Consider the following 18,921-nt stretch of genomic DNA (forward strand, 5'->3'; position numbering starts at 1 on the left):
GTGCCTAAAATTATACTGAGTTCACAGACACCCCAAAACACACCACCGGGTGTGGTCCTGCCCACCAGAAAGACAAGATCCAGCCCCACCCACCAGAACACAGGTACCAGTCCCCTCCACCAGGAAGCCTACACAAGACACTGAATCAATCTCACCCACTGGAGGCAGACACCAAAAATAACAGGAACTACGAACATGCAGCCTTCAAAAAGGCGACCCCAAACACAGTAAGTTAAACAAAATGAGATGACAGAAATATGCAACAGATGAAGGAGCAAGGTAAAAACCACCAGACCAAACAAATGAAGAGGAAACAGGCTGTCTACCTGAAAAAGAATTCAGAATAATGATAGTAAAGATGATCCAAAGTCTTGGAAATAGAATGGAGATAATACAAGAAACCTTTAACAAGGACCTAGAAGAAATAAAGAGCAAACAAACAATGATGAACAACACAATAAATGAAATAAAAAAAACTCTAGAAGGAATCAATAACAGAAAAACTGAGGCAGAAGAATGGATAAGTGACCTGGAAGATAAAATAGTGGAAATAACTGCTGCAGAGCAGAATAAAGAAAAAAGAATGAAAAGAATTGGGGACAGTCTCAGAGACCACTGGGACAACATTAAACACACCAACATTCAAATTATAGGGGTCCCAGAAAAAGAAGAGAAAAAGAAAGGGTCTGAGAAATATTTGAAGAGATTATGGTTGAAAACTTCTCTAACATGGGAAAGGAAATAGTCAATGAAGTCCAGGAAGCACAGAGAGTCCCATACAGGATAAATCCAAGGAGCAACACGTCAAGCCACATATTAATCAAACTATCAAAAATTAAATACAAAGAAAAAATATTAAAAGCAGCAAAGGGAAAGCAACAAATAACATAGAAGGGAAACCCCATAAGGTTAACAGCTGATCTTTCAGCAGAAACTCTGCAAGCCAGAAGGAAGTGGCAGGATATATTTAAAGTGACGAAAGGGAAAAACCTACAACAAAGATTACTCTACCCAGAAAGGATCTCATTCAGATTTGATGGAGAAATTAAAACCTTTACAGACAAGCTAAAGTTAAGAGAATTCAGCACCACCAAACCAGCCTTACAACAAATGGTAAAGGAACTTCTCTAGGCAGGAAACACAAGAGAAGGAAAAGACCTACCATAACAAACACAAAACAAGTAAGAAAATGGTAATAGGAACACACATATGGATAATCACCTTAAATGTAGATGGATTAATTGCTCCAACCAAAAGACACAGACTCGCTAAATGGATAAAAAAACAAGACCCCTATATACGCTGTCTACAAGAGACCAAACTCAGACCTAGGGACACATACAGACTGAAAGTGAGGGGATGGAAAAAGATATTCCATGCAAATGGAAATCAAAAGAAAGCTGGAGTAGCAATTCTCATATCAGACAAAATAGACTTTAAAATAAAGACTACTACAAGAGACAAAGAAGGACACAACATAATGATCAAGACGAAGATACAACAATTGTAAATATTTATGCACCCAACCTAGGAGCACCTCAATACATAAAGCAAAAGCTAACAGCCATAAAAGGGGAAATCAACAGTAACACAATAATGGTAGGGGACTTTCAACCCCACTTTCACCAACGGACAGATCATTCAAAATGAAAATAAATAAGGAAACACAAGCTTTAAAAGACACATTAGACCAGATAGACTTAATTGATATTTATAGGACATTCCATCCAAAAACAACAGAATACACTTTCTTCTCAAGTGCTCATGGAACATTCTCCAGGATAGACCATATCTTGGGTCACAAATCAAGTGTTGGTAAACTGAAGAATATTGAAATCGTATCAAGTATCTTTTTCGACCACAGTGCTATGAGACTAGATATCAATTACAGGGAAAAAAATTGTAAAAAATACAAACACATGGACACTAAACAATACGCTATCAAATAACCAAGAGATCACTGAAGAAATCAAAGAGGAAATCAAAAAATACCTGGAAACAAATGACAATGAAAACACGGGGACCCAAAACCTATGGGATGCAGCAAAAGCAGTTCTAAGAGGGAGGTTTATAGCAATACAATCCTACCGCAAGAAACAAGAAAAATCTCAAATAAACAGCCTAACCTTACACCTGAAGCAATTAGAGAAAGAAGAAGAACAACAAAAAAATCCCAAAGTTACTAGAAGGAAAGAAATCATAAAGATCAGATAAGAATAAATGAAAAAGAAATGAAGGAAACAATAGCAAAGATCAATAAAAGTAAAAGCTGGTTCTTTGAGAAGATAAACAAAACTGATAAACCATTAGCCAGACTCATCAAGAAAAAAAGGGAGAAGATTCAAATCAATAGAATGAGAAATGAAAAAGGAGAAGTAACAACTGACACTGCAGAAATGCAAAGGATCATGAGAGATTACTACAAGCAACTCTATGCCAATAAAATGGACAACCTGGAAGAAATGGACAAATTCTTAGAAAAGCACAACCTTCCAAGACTGAACCAGGAAGAAATAGAAAATATGAACAGAAAATATGACAAGGACTAAAATAGAAACTGTGATTAAAAATCTTACAACAGGGCTTCCCTGGTGGTGCAGTGGTTGAGAGTCTGCCTGCCGATGCAGGGGACACGGGTTCATGCCCCGGTCCGGGAAGATCCCACATGCCGCGGAGCGGCTGGGCCCGTGAGCCATGGCCGCTGAGCCTGTGCATCCAGAGCCTGTGCTCCTCAACGGGAGAGGCCACAACAGTTAGAGGTCCGTGTACCACGAAAAAAAAAAAATAAATGACTGTTTAAAAATCTTACAACAAAGAAAAGCCCAGGACCAGATGGCTTCACAGGTGAATTCTGTCAAACATTTAGAGAAGATCTAACACCTATCCTTTTCAAACTCTTCCAAAGTATAGCAGAGAGAGGAACACTCCCAAACTCATTCTACGAGACCACCATCACTCTGATACCAAAACCAAAGATGTCACAAAAAAAGAAAACTACAGGCCAATATCACTGATAAACATAGATGCAAAAATCCTCAACAAAATACTAGCCAACAGAATCCAACAGAACATTAAAAGGATCATACACCATGATCAAGTGGGGTTTATCCCAGGATTCTTCAATATATGCAAATCAATCAATGTGATACACCATATTAACAAACTGAAGGATAAAAACCATATGATCATCTCAATAGATGTAGAAAAAGCTTTTGACAAAATTCAACACCGCTTTATGATAAAAAGTCTCCAGAAAGTGGGCATAGAGGGAACCTACCTCAACATAAGGAAGGCCATATATGACAAACCCACAGCCAACATTGTTCTCGATGGTGAAAAACTGAAACCATTTCCCCTAAGATCAGGAACATGACAAGGTTGCCCACTTTCACCACTATTATTCAACATAGTTTTGGAAGTTTTAGCCATGGCAATCGGAGAAGAAAAAGAAATAAAAGGAATCCAAATTGGAAAAGAAGGAGTAAAACTGTCACTGTTTGCAAATGACATGATACTATACATAGAGAATCCTAAAGATGCTACCAGAAAACTACTAGAGCTAACCAATGAATCTGATAAAGTAGCAGGATATAAAATTAATGCACAGAAATCTCTTTCATTCTTATACACTAACAATGAAAAATCTGAAAGAGAAATTAAGGAATCATTCCCATTTACAACTGCAACAAAAAGAATAAAATACCTAGGAATAAACCTTCCTAAGGAGACAAAAGACCTGTATGCAGAAAACTATAAGACACTGATGAAAGAAATTAAATATGATACAGACAGATGGAGAGATATACCATGTTCTTGGATTGGAAGAATCAACATTGTGAAAATGACTATACTACCCACAGCAATCCACAGATTCAATGCAATCCCTATCAAACTACCAATGGCATTTTTCACAGAACTACAACAAAAAATTTTACAATTTGCATGGAAACAGAAACGACCCCAAATAGCCAAAGCCACCTTGAGAAAGAAAAACGGAGCTGGAGGAATCAGGCTCCCTGACTTCAGACTATACAACAAATCTACAGTAATCAAGACAGTACGGTACTGGCACAAAAACAAAAATATAGATCGAAGGAACAGGATAGAAAGCCCAGAGATAAACCCACGCACATATGGTCACCTTATCTCTGACAAAGGAGGCAAGAATGTACAATGGAGAAAAAACAGCCTCTTCAATAAGTGGTGCTGAGAAAACTGGACAGCTACATGTAAAGAATGAAATTAGAACACTTCCTAACACCATACACAAAAATAAACTCAAAATGGATTAAAGACCTAAATGTAAGGCCAGATACTATAAAACTCTTAGAGGAAAACATAGGCAGAACACTCTATGACATAAATCACAGCAAGATCATTTTTGACCCACCTCCTAGAGAAATGGAAATAAAAACAAAAATAAACAAATGGGACCTAATGAAACTTCAAAGCTTTTGCACAGCAAAGGAAACCATAAACAAGACCAAAAGACAACCCTCAGAATGGGAGAAAATATTTGCAAATGAAGCAACGGACAAAGGATTAATCTCCAAACTATACAAGCAGCTCATGCAGCTCAATATCAAAAAAACAAACAACCCAATTCAAAAATGGGCAGAAGACCTAAATAGACATTTCTCCAAAGAAGATATACAGACTGCCAACAAACACATGAAAGGATCCTCAACATCACTAATTAGTAGAGAAATGCAAAGAAAAACCACAATGAGGTATCACCTCACACTGGTCAGAATGGCCATCATCAAAAAATCTAAAAACAATAAATGCTGGAGAGGGTGTGGAGAAAAGGGAACCCTCTCGCACTGTTGGTGGGAATGTAAATTGATACAGCCACTATGGAGAACAGTATGGAGGTTCCTTAAAAAACTAACAATAGAATTACCATATGACCCAGCAATCCCACTACTGGGCATATACCCTGAGAAAACCATAATTCAAAAAGAGTCATGTACCAAAATGTTCACTGCAGCTCTATTTACAATAGCCAGGACATGGAACAACCTAAGTGTCCACTGACAGATGAATGGATAAAGAAGATGTGGCACATATATACAGTGGAATATTACTCTGCCATGAAAAGAAATGAAATTGAGTTATTTGCAGTGAGGTGGATAGACCTAGAGTCTGTCATACAGAGTGAAGTCAGAAAGAGAAAAACAAATACCATATGCTGACACATATATATGGAATCTAAAAAAACAAAATGGTTGTGATGAACCTAGGGGCAGGACAGGAATAAAGATGCAGATGTAGAGAATGGACTTGAGGACACAGGGAGGGGGAAGGGTAAGCAGGGATGAAGTCAGAGAGTAACACTGACATATATACACTACCAAATGTAAAATAGATAGCTAGTGGGAAGCAGCCACATAGCACAGGGAGATCAGCTCAGCGCTTTGTGACCACCTAGAGGGGTGGGATAGGGAGGATGGGAGGGAGATGCAAGAGGGAGGAGATATGGGGATATATGTATACATATAGCTGATTCTTTTTGTGCTACAGCAGAAACTAACACAACACTGTAAAGCAGTTATACTCCAATAAAGTTGTTTTTATAAAAAAAATATCGTACATTAGTCCTCCTTTATCTGCAGGCCATACCCTCCAAGAGCTCCAGTGGATGCCTGAAACCTCAAATAGTACTGAACTCTATATATACTATTTTTTTTCCTATACATACAGATGAACATATATACCTATGACAATGTTTAATTTGTAAATTAGGCACAGTGAGAGATTAATAACAACACTGATAAAATAGAACAGTTATGACAATATAGTGTAATAAAAGTTATGTGAATGTAGTCTCTCTCTAAATATCTTATTGTAAAAATTTAATGCCTCTTTCATCTTAACTAAGCACTTATCATGCACTGTGGCCATAACTTTTGCAGTCTGAGGTGTGACAGCGAAACTAGCACAAATCTCTTTTTCCTTCTTCACAGTTTATGGATAGAAGATTCTAAGTGTAGATCTTATTGACCTCAGAATACAATTTTTTTCTTTCCTTTCCTTATTAAGTTCAAAACTTTCACCTTTTCACTTAAAAGAAGCATTTTACAGCTTCTCCTTGGCATATCCAAATTGTCAGCATCACTACTCTTGTGCTTTGGGGCTGTTATTAAGTAAAATAAGGGTTGCATGAACCCAAGCCCTGCGATAGCCAGTAGTCGATGTGATAACTGAGTTGCTACTAAGTGACTAAATGGACAGTATACAATGGGCAAAGGGATGATTCATGTCCCGGGCAGGATGGAATGAGATTTCATCATACTACTCAGAACAGCATGCAATTTAAAGTTTATGAATTGCTTATTTCTGGAATTTTCTATTAACATTTTTGAACCACATTGACTTTGGGTAACTGAAAACAAGGAAAGTGAAACCTTGCATAAAGGGGACTACTATATTTACATACAATGGAATATTACTGAACCATAAAAAGGAATGATGTTCTGACATACGCTACAATATGGATGAAGCTTGAAACATTATACTAAGTGACACGAGCCAGTCACAGAAGGACAAATATTGTGCAATTTCATTTATATGAAATATCTAGAATAGGCAAATTCATAGAGGCAGAAAGTAGGTTAGTGATTAGCAGAGACTAGGGGGTAGGAAAAATGGGAGATAACTGCTTTATGGGTATAGAGTTTCTGTTTGGAGTGATGGAATAGTTGTGGAAATAGACAGTGGTGAGGGTTGCACAACACTTAATGTAATTAATGCCACTGAATTGTACATTTAAAAATGGCTAAAATGGCAAGTTTTGTTATATATATGCTACCACGACAAAAAGAGAATAAGCAAAGGACTAGATTCATTCAGCATAAAAGTTTTCATACAGAAATAGTATTTGATTTTATATTGCTTCACAAACAGTGATGCATATAGGTATAGGTTGATATTCTTTAGTTTTTTCAAAATTTACGAAGATGTTCATCACGGCATCACTTATAATAGAAAAAAAAACTGGGAGCAACCTAACATCCAACGACAGCTGAACAGTTAGACAAATTACGGTAATTAACTTTATGGGAAATTACACCGTCATTAAAATAATCATTATGTAGCAACGTAAAAACTGATTATGATATATTAAATAAAAAGGATATTTTGTATATTGTCATTGCAATTGTACTTTAGGTGGGAAAACAATAACTATTAGGCTAGGGCTGTGGGATTGAGTAATTTTAAAATATTGTCCCATGCTTTCTGTAATTTCGGTATATTTTATTAAAAATAAATCAGTAAATTGGACGGTGCGATCACGAGCTCACTGCCCCGGTGCGGAGACAGATGACTTCCCTTCCTTCAGCGGTCCTATTCGAGTTTCCACAGCTGACGTGTCTTGGTTTCAGGCTCCAGGGGCGGCTCTCTGCGGGCCCCCGAACAGCTTTGTGAGGGACCATTATCCCAGCGAACGCTGCGTCCTGCTAGCGCTCTTCCAGTCCTAAATATCGCATGGGACACCCACCAAAACCCATCTGTTTACCTGAGAAGCAAACTTAACTGGGGGCCCTGTATTTGCACCGCCAAGCCTGCAGCTCGGCCTCTGCGCCCACCCACCTGCCACCTCACCCCACTCCTCGCCGCCGCCGCCTCTCCTAACGCGCTCCTCCCCCTCCTCCCCCCTCTCACCCCCTCCCGGAGACCGGGCTCCACCCCGCCCCTGCAGAACCCCGGTCCCCCGCACCCCAGTGGCTCTGGGCCGCGGAGCCGGCCCCCGCCTCCAGGCCCGGCGGGCGAGCGCGCAGGCGCGGAGGGCGGGAGCCGGCGGAATGGGGACTGCAGCGGCTGCAGCGGCGGCGGCCGGGGAGGGGGCGCGCAGCCCGAGCCCCGCCGCCGTGTCGCTCGGCCTGGGCGTGGCCGTGGTGTCGAGCCTGGTGAACGGGTCCACGTTCGTGCTGCAGAAGAAGGGCATCGTGCGCGCCAAGCGGCGAGGTAGGGCGGGCCGCGGCCCTGCTCGGGGTGGGGGCGGAGGCGTGGAGGGAGCAGCCGCCGGCCGTGGGGAGGGGAGCAGCCGCGGGGTGGGGTGTTCCGGTCGTCGCCCGAGTGGGGTCCGGAGACGGGGCGGGGCACCTCGGAGGGCCAGCTGCGCGGGCGCGAGGCCCCTAGACCACCCGCAGCGCAGGCGCGGACGCGGTCCTGTGCGCCAGAAGTGCCGCCACCGCGGCCGAGCCTAGTCCTCCAGCAGCTCCGGAGGCGGCCGGTAAGCCCTGAGCGGTGGTAGTTGTGTCGCCGCCACGGTTTTTCTCCCTTCCCAGCGCTGGCGAAGCCAGTTTTATAAGGTTTCTCCCGCTGACTTCTTTCCTCCCTCCCAGACCCAATCGCTTTGCAGCCGTGCATCCCACCGACCTGCCCTCTGGTTGGCGCCCAGGCGTCCCTGTCACCCGCACCCACCGGCTGCTAGGGAAAGCTTCCTGTTTGCAGTATTCCCCGAATGGTCGGAGCCCAGTGCCTGCTCAGAAGGAGCGACGGGCCTCCCGCCTTTGCTGTGACTCCGGCCTGGGGTGCACTTGGAGGGCAGGACCTGCTGACTTCTCGCCCTGCAGTGGCCACACCAGTGCAGAAGTAAGAGCTGTGTGCTAGGCAGGCCGGGGTGGGACCTGCGGGCCAAGGAGGCGCTCGCTCTCAGGGTCGAGCGAGAGTTCTGACCTTTCCTGTGGCTTCTGTTCCTGGGGTCCTTATGACTACAAGTGATCTTCGGTGTGAAGAACACTCAAAGAAGATTAAAACCACCAAAAATGGGCCAACTGAGTATTCCCTGGGTGGATAAGCCACCAAACACCACTGCTTATCAATGTGGAAAGTGTTAAGATGTAGCAGAGTTCTTTGCCAGTGTTCTTCTGTAATAAGAGAGGCCTGAGACAGTTTACTGAACGCAAGATGTAGCATGCTTTGAAACTGAAAATCAACGTGTCCAGAAGGACTGAGAGAGTCTTGTGGTCGTTCTACAAGAATAGTGTTAGGGCTTCCCTGGTGGCGCAATGGTTGAGAGTCCGCCTGCCGACGCAGGGGACACGGGTTCGTGCCCCGGTCCGGGAAGGTCCCACATGCCGCCGAGGGGCTGGGCCCGTGAGCCATGGCCACTGAGCCTGCGTGTCCGTGGCCTGTGCTCCGCAACGGGAGAGGCCACAGCAGTGAGAGAGGCCCGCGTACCGCAAAAAAAAAAAAAAAAAAAAGGAGGAAACCGCCAGGTCATGGGTTTAAGATAAGTAAACTTATTTAATAGTTCAGATTCTATAATGCAAGTGAAACTCTCTTGAGTGTCCTGGATGATCAGCCAGGAGTGAACTGAGGAAAGAGATAAAGGGACCTACAATATTGAGTGAAAATATAAAATCAGAGTTATTTGTTAAAGAATTCAACTTCGAAGTGAAAACATTGCAGTCTGTACATAAAATCTAAATAAAACCAAGCGTGGTTTCCCTAGGATGCAGATGTATCTCTAAGGTAACAAATGGACATCTGGCAGTAGAGCACTTTTAAGGGAGCACATATCAGTTTGAGGGGCTCCAGGGGTGGGTGACATGATCGTCATGATTCAAAAATAAACAGCACACGTGCCCTTGATAGGATAGGTACATGATCTCCAAAACCCATGACCCCAGTCTAACCATGAGAAAAACAGCACACAAACCTGAATTCAGGAACAGCCTACAAAATACCTGACCAGTCCTCCTGTCAAGGTCGTAAAGTCTGACAGACTGTCGTAGCCAGGACACATGGCCATAAGACATTAGGTAAAATCTAAGGAAACCTGAATATAGACTTCAGTTACCAGAAAACAATAATTATTGAGTAAAACTAAATTGTTTCAGCTCAGCTTATGTGTTCAAGGGAATTAGTGACTAAGAAAATAAAAAACACAGCAACCTGAAAAAAAAACATTATTCATGCTTTTATTTATACCTGCATACTATGTCCTTAAATAAATGAGTGAAAATGTGATATTTGCTGATTTCACACTTCTCCAGTTACTACCCACCACTACTAATTCAAGCTACCTGGCTTGCTCATAATGGTGGAAGACAGACATACAGTCTTGTTTTGATAAATTTAGTTTTGATTTGTTCAACAGATATTCACGAAACTCTTATTATGTGCCAGGCACTGTTGTAGGTATTGAGGATGCATAGTTTTAGCATCTACTCCCCCTGAAACCTTTTTTACCTCTGCTAATAAGCAGCATAGTTGGCCGTTGTAAAATGACTGAAATGGGGGAGATTGGAGGAAAGAGGGGGTGCTAAAAACTGGGGAGTCAAGTTCTTGTGCTAAGGGAGACCTGATGGTCTTACACTGTAAAAAGCTGTCTCACTGAAAGTTTCAGCTTTATTGCACTGCCGTGCACCAGCATTTCTTTCAAGTCTCAGCTTCAGGAGAGCCAAGTTCTGGTCACAGCCCTTCCTTTGTGGGGGAGGAGTTGGGGTGCAGCTTTCTCTGTTACCAGCTTTCACTCTTGAAAGGACCTTCCCAATGAATGGAATATCATTCATGGAATGGAATGGATAGGCTAGGAGCACCATCCACAACACAGGCTCAAGGTGAACTGCCTCACTCCTGGTGTGGCTTTGAAAGACCCTGAAGATGGGAAGAGGGCAGGGGACACCTGGGGCCACAGGTCATTGATAGTATGTTTAGTGTTAGAGCCCACTTGAAGCAGAGCTTAGAAGAGAGAAACAAGGTGACCATCAAGTCTGAAGATAATTTGTTGAAAGCCAGTTGCAACATTAGAATTCTGTGCTGGTGAATAGGTGAGGATGTCCTGGGAGCCTCTTAACTGGGGGGGATGATGTCCTGCCCTCAGACAGACATTGTGGAGACAGCCTCAGGAAAGTCATAGAATTGCATAGATGAGTGACTCTATGTAGAATGTCCTAGGCCAGGAAGAACCACAATCTTTTTAAAATCCCTTTCATCAAAACTGGGAGATACCACCTAACACACATTAGGATGGCTATTGTTTAAAAAAAAAAAAGCAGAAAATAACAAGCATTGGTGAGGATGTTGAGAAATTGGAACCCTTGTGCACTGTTGGTGGGAATGTAAAATGGTGCAGCTGCTATGAAAAACAGTAGGGAGGTTCTTCAAAAAATTAAATGTAGAATTACCATATGACCCAGCAATTCCACTTCTGAGTATGTATATCCAGAAGAAATGAAAGCAGGGACATGAACAGATATTGGCACACCCATGTTCATAGCAGCATTATTCACAGTAGAGAAAATGTGGAACAAATTGTGGTATATACGTTCAAAGGAATATTACTTAGTCTTAAAAAGGAAGGAAATTCTGACACATGCTACAACATGGATGAGCCTTGAGGACATTATGCTAAGTGAAATAAACCAGTCACAAAAGGACAAAGCTTGTATGATTCCACTCATATGAGGTACCTAGAATAGTCAAATTCACAGAGACAGAAAGTAGAATGGTGTTGCAGGGGGCTGTGAGGAGGGGGGATGGGAAGTTAGTGTTTAGTGGGCACAGAGTGTCTGTTTTGGAGGATGGGTTAGTTCTGGAGATGGATGGTGGTGATGATTGCACAGCAAGGTGAATGTGCTTAATGCCATGGAGCTGTACACTTAAAAATGGTTAAAATGCTAAATATTATGATATATATTTTAACGCCATAAAAAAGTCCTTTTCAGATTTCATAGTCTCCTTCCTGAGAGGAGTACAGCCTAGTGGTGTAGTCACACTGTAAGATGCTCGGAAGGTGAGTGAGTTGTCTTGTGAGAGTGGAAACTGGGATCCAAGCATCCCACCTGCCAGTCTCAAGCCTTCTGTACTGATTTTGAAGGGCATGTGCTCTCTGGTCATGGAATGTACATGTTTTCTCCTTGCCTCTCTTGCCGTTCCCAGGCACACACCTAGGTGCATGTACCCCCAAACCCAGAGCTGAGGCACACACATGTTATCTTCACCCCTGCAGCCCTTTGACTCTGTGGTTAGTTCCTCCAGCTTCTGTAAACCCTCCAGACCCTGACAGATGGGGTCAGCTTCCTCTCCTGCCGTGTGTCTTCTTGGTGCCTGTCTTCAGCCCCTTCCTGCCCCTGAAACCTGTGGTATGATGGCTTGTTCACTTGTCTGTGCTCCGCCTGGATCCTGGCTCTTCAAGGCAGGGCACATGTCCTGTCCACTGGGAGGCATGTGGTGGACACTCAGTAATGCTATCTAATTGGCCATGAGTAACCCTGGAGTAAAGAGGGTAAAACCAAACCTCGTATTTTATTTCTGAGCTTTCTTCAAATTATTCAGAGCTGACCTCATTTACCTGTGGCCTCTACTAAGTAATAGAATCCAGAGTTACTGCTAGATCTGAAAATCTGTAACCCTGATATCTATCTAGCTCCAAGGGGAGATCGTTGATAAGGAACATGGTGAGAATAGGGTGAGTGTTAAGAGCATTTGAATGGCTCCACAGCCTGTCCATATCTGGTTTACTTGATAGTATTTCCATGAGAGGAGAAGATAAAGAAGGCTGCTACTTACAGAAGACTTATGATGTCCCTGACTCATGCATCTGTCATGTTCCATGGGCTGACTGGACTCAATGGGCCCCGCTTCCTTGGGGTCTCCAGTGGGTTGCGGTCAGATGGTGGCTGGGGCTAGAGTCATCTGAGATGACTTCTTCATCACTTGTCTGGGATAGCTGAGACAGCAAGATGGTTCCTGAGCTGCCTCCCCCCACCACCTCTTTTCATCCCTCCATATACTCTCTTCACAGGTGGCTACCGTGGGCTTCCTTACACCATAATGGTCTCAGGGAAGTCAGACCCCTTACATGGTGGATAGCTTCCCCTAGACCAAACCTTCCAAAGACTAAGATGAGCCCCGAATGGATCCCTGTGCCCTAGCCTTGGAGGTCTGGCACTACCACTTCTGCCACATTCTGTTGGTGTACTCAGGGCCAGCCCAGGTCAACTGTGGGAGGGGATGGCATAGGGACATGGATCCCAGGAGGTGTGATACAGGAGAGGAAGTTGAGGCATGCACCCAATACAGGACTGGTTGCACTAGGATTTGAACCCAGCTTGGGCTGACTTTGAAGGTGGTTTTTCTCTGCTGCTCCCAGTGGGAAAGGTGGGGCGGGAGATACATAAATTCACCTATAGATAAGACTTTTCTAATGAGGGGCTTCACAGTCTATGTGGAAAAAGCTGGTACTCCGATACTGTTTTATTATAAATAAGTATAATAATACCCCAAACATTAAGTATAAATAATACCCCGAAACTAAGGCAAATAAGAATTTCTTATCATTTTCATGTGACAAATGTGGGAATAGATCACTAATATAAATTCCTACATGAAATACCTTTGGTGTTGATGAATTTCTGTTGGACAGAGTATATTTTTTCTTCAAAAATATTTATGCATAAATAGTATAAACTATAATGTAATTTATATTTCCAGCCCTTTAAGTCCTTAATGAGTAACCAACCAGGCCTTTTTTTTAATTTTTTTTTTTTGCGGTACGCGGGCCTCTCACTGTTGGGGCCTCTCCCGTGGCGGGGCACAGGCTCTGGACGCGCAGGCTCAGCGGCCATGGCTCACGGGCCCAGCCACTCCGCGGCATGTGGGATCTTCCTGGACCGGGGCACGAACCCGTGTCCCCTGCATTGGCAGGCGGACTCTCAACCACTGCGCCACCAGGGAAGCCCCAGTCCTTCTTTTTTAAAAAAAATGTAGCCATGAGTGGCTAAAAAAGACCACTTTTCAAGAAGAATATGCTCAATCCCACACTCCCTAACCCCACACTCCCTAACCCCACACTCCCTAATGTTTCTGGGCCAGGAACCTGTGACAGTAAACTGACCCCTTTTAGATATTGCCTGGATCAGCCAGGGAGGGTGGGCAGGCAGAGGGTTTACCTTGCATGTTCATGCCCAGTCAGAGCTCTTTGGTATGATATGATTACTCAGCAGAGTATATCGTGAATTCACAGAACCTGGGCATAGTCATGCTTTTAAAAGAGCATCTTCTTCTTGGTTATAGAAATATAGTCATTGTTTAAAATCTGGGAAGTACATACAATTACGAATAGGAAAATAAATAGCATTTATCTCCTCACCTTCAGGTAACCACTGTTACAATTAGGGTGTGTTTCTTCCTAGTCACATTCAATACTTATATTTCAAAATTGAATTTTAATGAATAAATCCTGTGTACAAAAAATATATAACACATATGTAGGGTATAGAGAATAATAAGATAAATATCAAGGGGTTTTTTGTTTTGTTTATTTATTTATTTATGGCTGTGTTGGGTCTTCGTTTCTGTGCGAGGGCTTTCTCTAGTTGCGGCAAGCGGGGGCCACTCTTCATCGCGGTGCGCGGGCCTCTCACTGTCGCGGCCTCTCTTGTTGTGGAGCACAGGCTCCAGACGCGCAGGCTCAATAATTGTGGCTCACGGGCCCAGTTGCTCTACGGCATGTGGGATCCTCCCAGACCAGGGCTCGAACCCGTGTCCCCTGCATCGGCAGGCAGACTCTCAACCACTGCGCCACCAGGAAAGCCCCAAAATAGAGTTTTAAAAGTGGTGATGTTTCGATAAACTGTGTGTATAGTACATATATATAGTACGTGTATAGTATAGTACGTGTGTGTATAGGAGTCATGACTGAGAGCTCATATTCTTAGATTGTTCTGTTCACATCAGCAGAGCCTGACAGTACAGGTATAAATGCCTGACATCTACCTGTCGTGGAAACAGGAATTGGCCACTTTGGCTTCTCTGTACTCAGGGTGAGTGGGGGCAGCCCTGGTTTTCAGAGAAAGGGAGAGGGAAAATGCTGCAGTAAAAGTGAGGAGGAAGAGAACACTTTTCAAGGGCAGACACCATGCCTTGGGAATCTTTATAAGTCTTTGTATTCACCAAGGAACGTGATGCTTCCGGTAAACATTTGATAGAGAGCTTCCCTGGAGGGAGTATGTGTTAATATATACTGGACTTACTCCCTGTGAAACACTGAATGTCATTTCCACACAGAAACTGTGAGAAACTGTCACAATGGTTATTGCATTATGGTCAGCATTGTGTGGGCTAACCTAGAAGTTTAGTTATTGTTTATAAACTATTTTTTCTTTTTAAATATTGGAGTATAATTACATATAGTCAGCTGCATAGATCTTAAGGGTCAGTTTGGTGAGGTGTTTTTTTTTTTTACAAGAATGATTTTTTTAAAATATTTATTTATTTTATTATTTATTTTATTTTTGGCTGCGTTGGGTCTTAGTTGCCACACGCCAGATCTTCGTTGCGGTGTGTGGGCTTCTCTTTAGTTGTGGCATGAGGGTTTTCTCTCTCTAGTTATGGCACACACGCTCCAGAGCACGTGGGCTCTGTAGTTTGCGTCACGCAGGCTCTCCAGTTGAGGTGCGCTGGCTCAATAGCTGTGGCACGAGGGCTTAATTGCCCTGTGGCATGTGGGATCTTAGTTCCCTGACCAGGGATTGAACCCACTTCCGTGGCCTTGGGAGGTAGATTCTTTACCACTGGACCACTGGGAAAGTCCCAGTTTGGTGAGTTTTGACAAATAAATATACCTGTGTAACCAACACCTCGGTGAAGAAATTGATTATTGCTGTCATCCTAGAAAGTTCTCTCGTGTTCTTTTTCATTCTGTCCTCCCTACACCAGAGGGTCTGCTCTCCTAGTATCCATCTGCATAGATTGAATTAGTTTTGCCTGTTCTTGAACTTCATATAAATCATACAGTATGTATTCTCTTTTGTCTACTCTTCTTTCTTTCTTTCATCATGGTTTGAATATTCATCGTGATATATGTAACAGTCGTACTTATATTGCTAAGTAGTGTTCCATTGTTTGAATATACCGCAATTTGCTCATCTATTCTGAAAATTTGGTTGTTTCCAAATTTTTGCTGTTTGAGGAAAGCTGCAATGACAATTCTTACATAATTCTTTTTTGACTTAAAGTCTTCTTATCTTTGGGGTAAATACCTTGGAGCATTGCTGGATCATGCAGTAGGTGTATAATTAAATTTTAAGAAACTGCTGAACGCTTTCTAACTACAGGTGTACCATTTTACCCTCCCATCAGTAATGAATGAGTGTTCCAGGTGCTCCACGTTCTCTCCAACATTTGGTGTTGTCATCTGTTTAATTTTAGCCATTCTGGTGAGTGTACAGTGGTATCTCATTGTGATTTTAATTTACATTCCCCTGATACCTAATGATATTGAGCAGCTTTTGATGAGTTTATTGGCCATTTGTATACAGTCTTTTTGAGGTGTCTTTTCAAGACTTTTGCCCGTATTTTAGTGGATTTTATCTTTTTATTATTGATAGTGTGCATTGTATGTAACATGTATGTATAATCTGGATACACGTCCTTTGGCAGGTTTAGGAATTGCAAATATTTTCTCTGAGGCTTGTCTTTTCATTTTCTTAATGTTTCCTCTTGAAGAGCAGAAATTTTTAATTTTGATGAAGTCTAACTTATCATTTTTTTCCTTCTATGTGGTTAGTACTTTTTGATTTCTGCCAAAATAAAATCTTTGTTTCTCCTCAGGTCACAGTGGCATCCTCCTGTGTTTTCCTCTAGGAGTTTTATAGCTTTCGCTTTTACCTTTAGGTCTGTAAGCCATCTTGAGTTAATTTTTGTATATGAGTGAGGTATGAATCAAGGTTCAGTATTTTCCCTACTGGTATCCAGTTGGTTCAGCATCACTTGTTGAGGAAATTTCCCTACTGAATTATACTGTTGCTTTAGTCCATGATCTGACTGTACATGTGTGAGTCTATTTCTGAACTCTATTCTGTTTTATTGTATATGTCTATCCTTACACCAGTCTGTATTGATTATGTAGTTTTAAATCTTTTTTAAAAATCTTAAAAAATCTAATTTTTAAATCTTAAAATCAGATAGTATAAGTCATACAGTTTTGTTCTTCTTTTTCAAGATTGCCCAACTATTTCTTTAGGAAAATAAGTTCTGCATATCTAATAGCCAACATACAAAAGAACTTCAAGTACTGAATCCATTCATAAATTGGTGAATACCAAGTGCTCAGATTGAGTCTAATTAATGCCCTCATCTAGCTGTGCTGGTGTCAGGAAATAAATTTTCTTGATAGTCCTTTTTTAAGAGCTCTGTAAAAACTATGTAGCATCTTTTTACACATTTTTTAAAGTTAAGGCATTAATTAATTCGTAAAGGACTTAGTGATCCACTCTTGCTTTGCTGATAGGAGCAACTCTGTTGTTGCTGTGCAGAGCACACACGAGTGGAAGCAGTTTTGCTGTGGTATAATCAGCAAGTAAAAAAACTAGATGACTGCCTGTATTTTTGTGCTAGAAAGTCATATTTTAAGGACATTTCTGGTACACATTTAAACCTAAATGGAAGGTTTTAAAAGCCACGAGTCCATGGTTGGACAACATCAATGCCAATTGATATTATCATCCTGACAAGTCTCTTTTGTTTTTGCACAACACTTCTTTGTCTTGTAGTTCAGCTGTTATAAACAACCGTTCAACTCTCATCCAAGGTTTCCAGTATGAGGGGGAAAAAAATTCTAGACTTTAGATATTGCTACCTTTGCAACCCACACCTAGGAGTGGAGGGGAGGAGGCATGAGTATAGTCAAATAAACAAACAGAAAACCAGTGTGCTACAATTCTGAGGTTCCTTGTTCTTGCTAAGGCCAGAGAACTTGAAAAGTCCCAGGCATCAGCTGGGAAGAGGATGAGCATGGCCATAGGCTTGAACAGGTGCCTCCTGAGGGTGTCAGGTGAGTAACTTTAGGATTTTTAGGGACAGTGATGAAGGTGAAACTGTGAAGAAACCAAGTCATTTTAGGACATAAGAAAATAATATCTATGACAGGGCCAATGGCTAACATGGAATGCAGGTTCCTAGGAATTCCTGGCTGCAGGAGGATGGAACCTGGGGCAGCCAGCTCAGTGAGGATGCTAGGCACAGGTGGATGGGCAAGAAGAGCCATAGGCTACTTCCGTGGGCACTGGGGATATTGCTGAGCTGGAGCCCTTGGGGGCCATGGAGAGCAGTATCACTTTGATCTACAGTTAGGGGTGTGGGGCAAGTATCCCGACAGAAAATCTTAACTTACGTAATGTCCATGGAAGCAGAAAAATTTTGCCTAATATTGGCTTAAAAGGTGAGGGTGATCGCAATACCTTTGGATTTCAGCAAACACAAACTCCTCCTGGGGAGTATGAGTGGGAGGACCCTAAACACTTGGAACTAACCTGTACCTTTTGACTAAAGGGAGACCAAAGGCTTGTTATTTCTCTAGCCCTGGCTACGTGGTATCCCAGGTTCTTCCCCATTTTAGTGACAGTCCATTTCAGACTGTCAAAAGCACGTGCTGTGTGGTAGTTAATGGCGTGGGGAAAACTATAGCAGTGAAAGAGGAGAGCTTCAGTGGGTCCCATTGTGCTGGCATCCTTGGACAAGCTTTCACTGCCCGAGTGTTGCCCACATTCTAGCTGCTGCTGTAGCAGTGATCCCATGACTGCGTAAGCACTCACGACAAAACTGTATTCATCACAGTAAAAGGAATTGGCCTTTCCCTGCCCCCAGCATAGACCCCCAACAGAAAAGACTGTGACTGATTCCTTGATCTCAGAGTCCCTAAAATCTTTTGAATATTATATATAGAATTTTTGAAAAGCTGTTGAGTAAATTATTGTGTGCATCTGCTATAAAAACAAGCTTCAAGATCTAGAATGAAATGTGTTCACAGTTATTTTAAATAATAAGCAATAATATTTACTTATACACAAAAGAGAGCAGGAGTGGCCATGCTAGTATGAAACAGAACAGACTTTAAGGCAAAAATTGTTACTGTAGCCAAAGAAGGACATTTTTTTTGGCTGCATCGTGTCTTCTTTGCTGCACGCG

General features: G+C 42.3%; 1 protein-coding gene across 1 annotated transcript in view; it reads left to right on the forward strand.

Moving 5' to 3' along the window:
- Positions 1-7,794: 7,794 nt before the first annotated feature.
- NIPA1 (NIPA magnesium transporter 1) overlaps positions 7,795-18,921 on the forward strand; it is a 37,408-nt gene continuing 26,281 nt past the window's right edge. The window contains exon 1 of the mRNA XM_082657965.1: positions 7,795-7,968. Coding sequence (XP_082514091.1) covers positions 7,806-7,968 — 163 coding nt within the window. The 5' untranslated portion in view covers positions 7,795-7,805. The remainder of the gene's footprint in view (positions 7,969-18,921) is intronic.

Source organism: Grampus griseus, assembly GCF_964374135.1.
Source record: "Grampus griseus genome assembly, chromosome: 7".
NCBI lineage: Eukaryota > Metazoa > Chordata > Mammalia > Artiodactyla > Delphinidae > Grampus > Grampus griseus.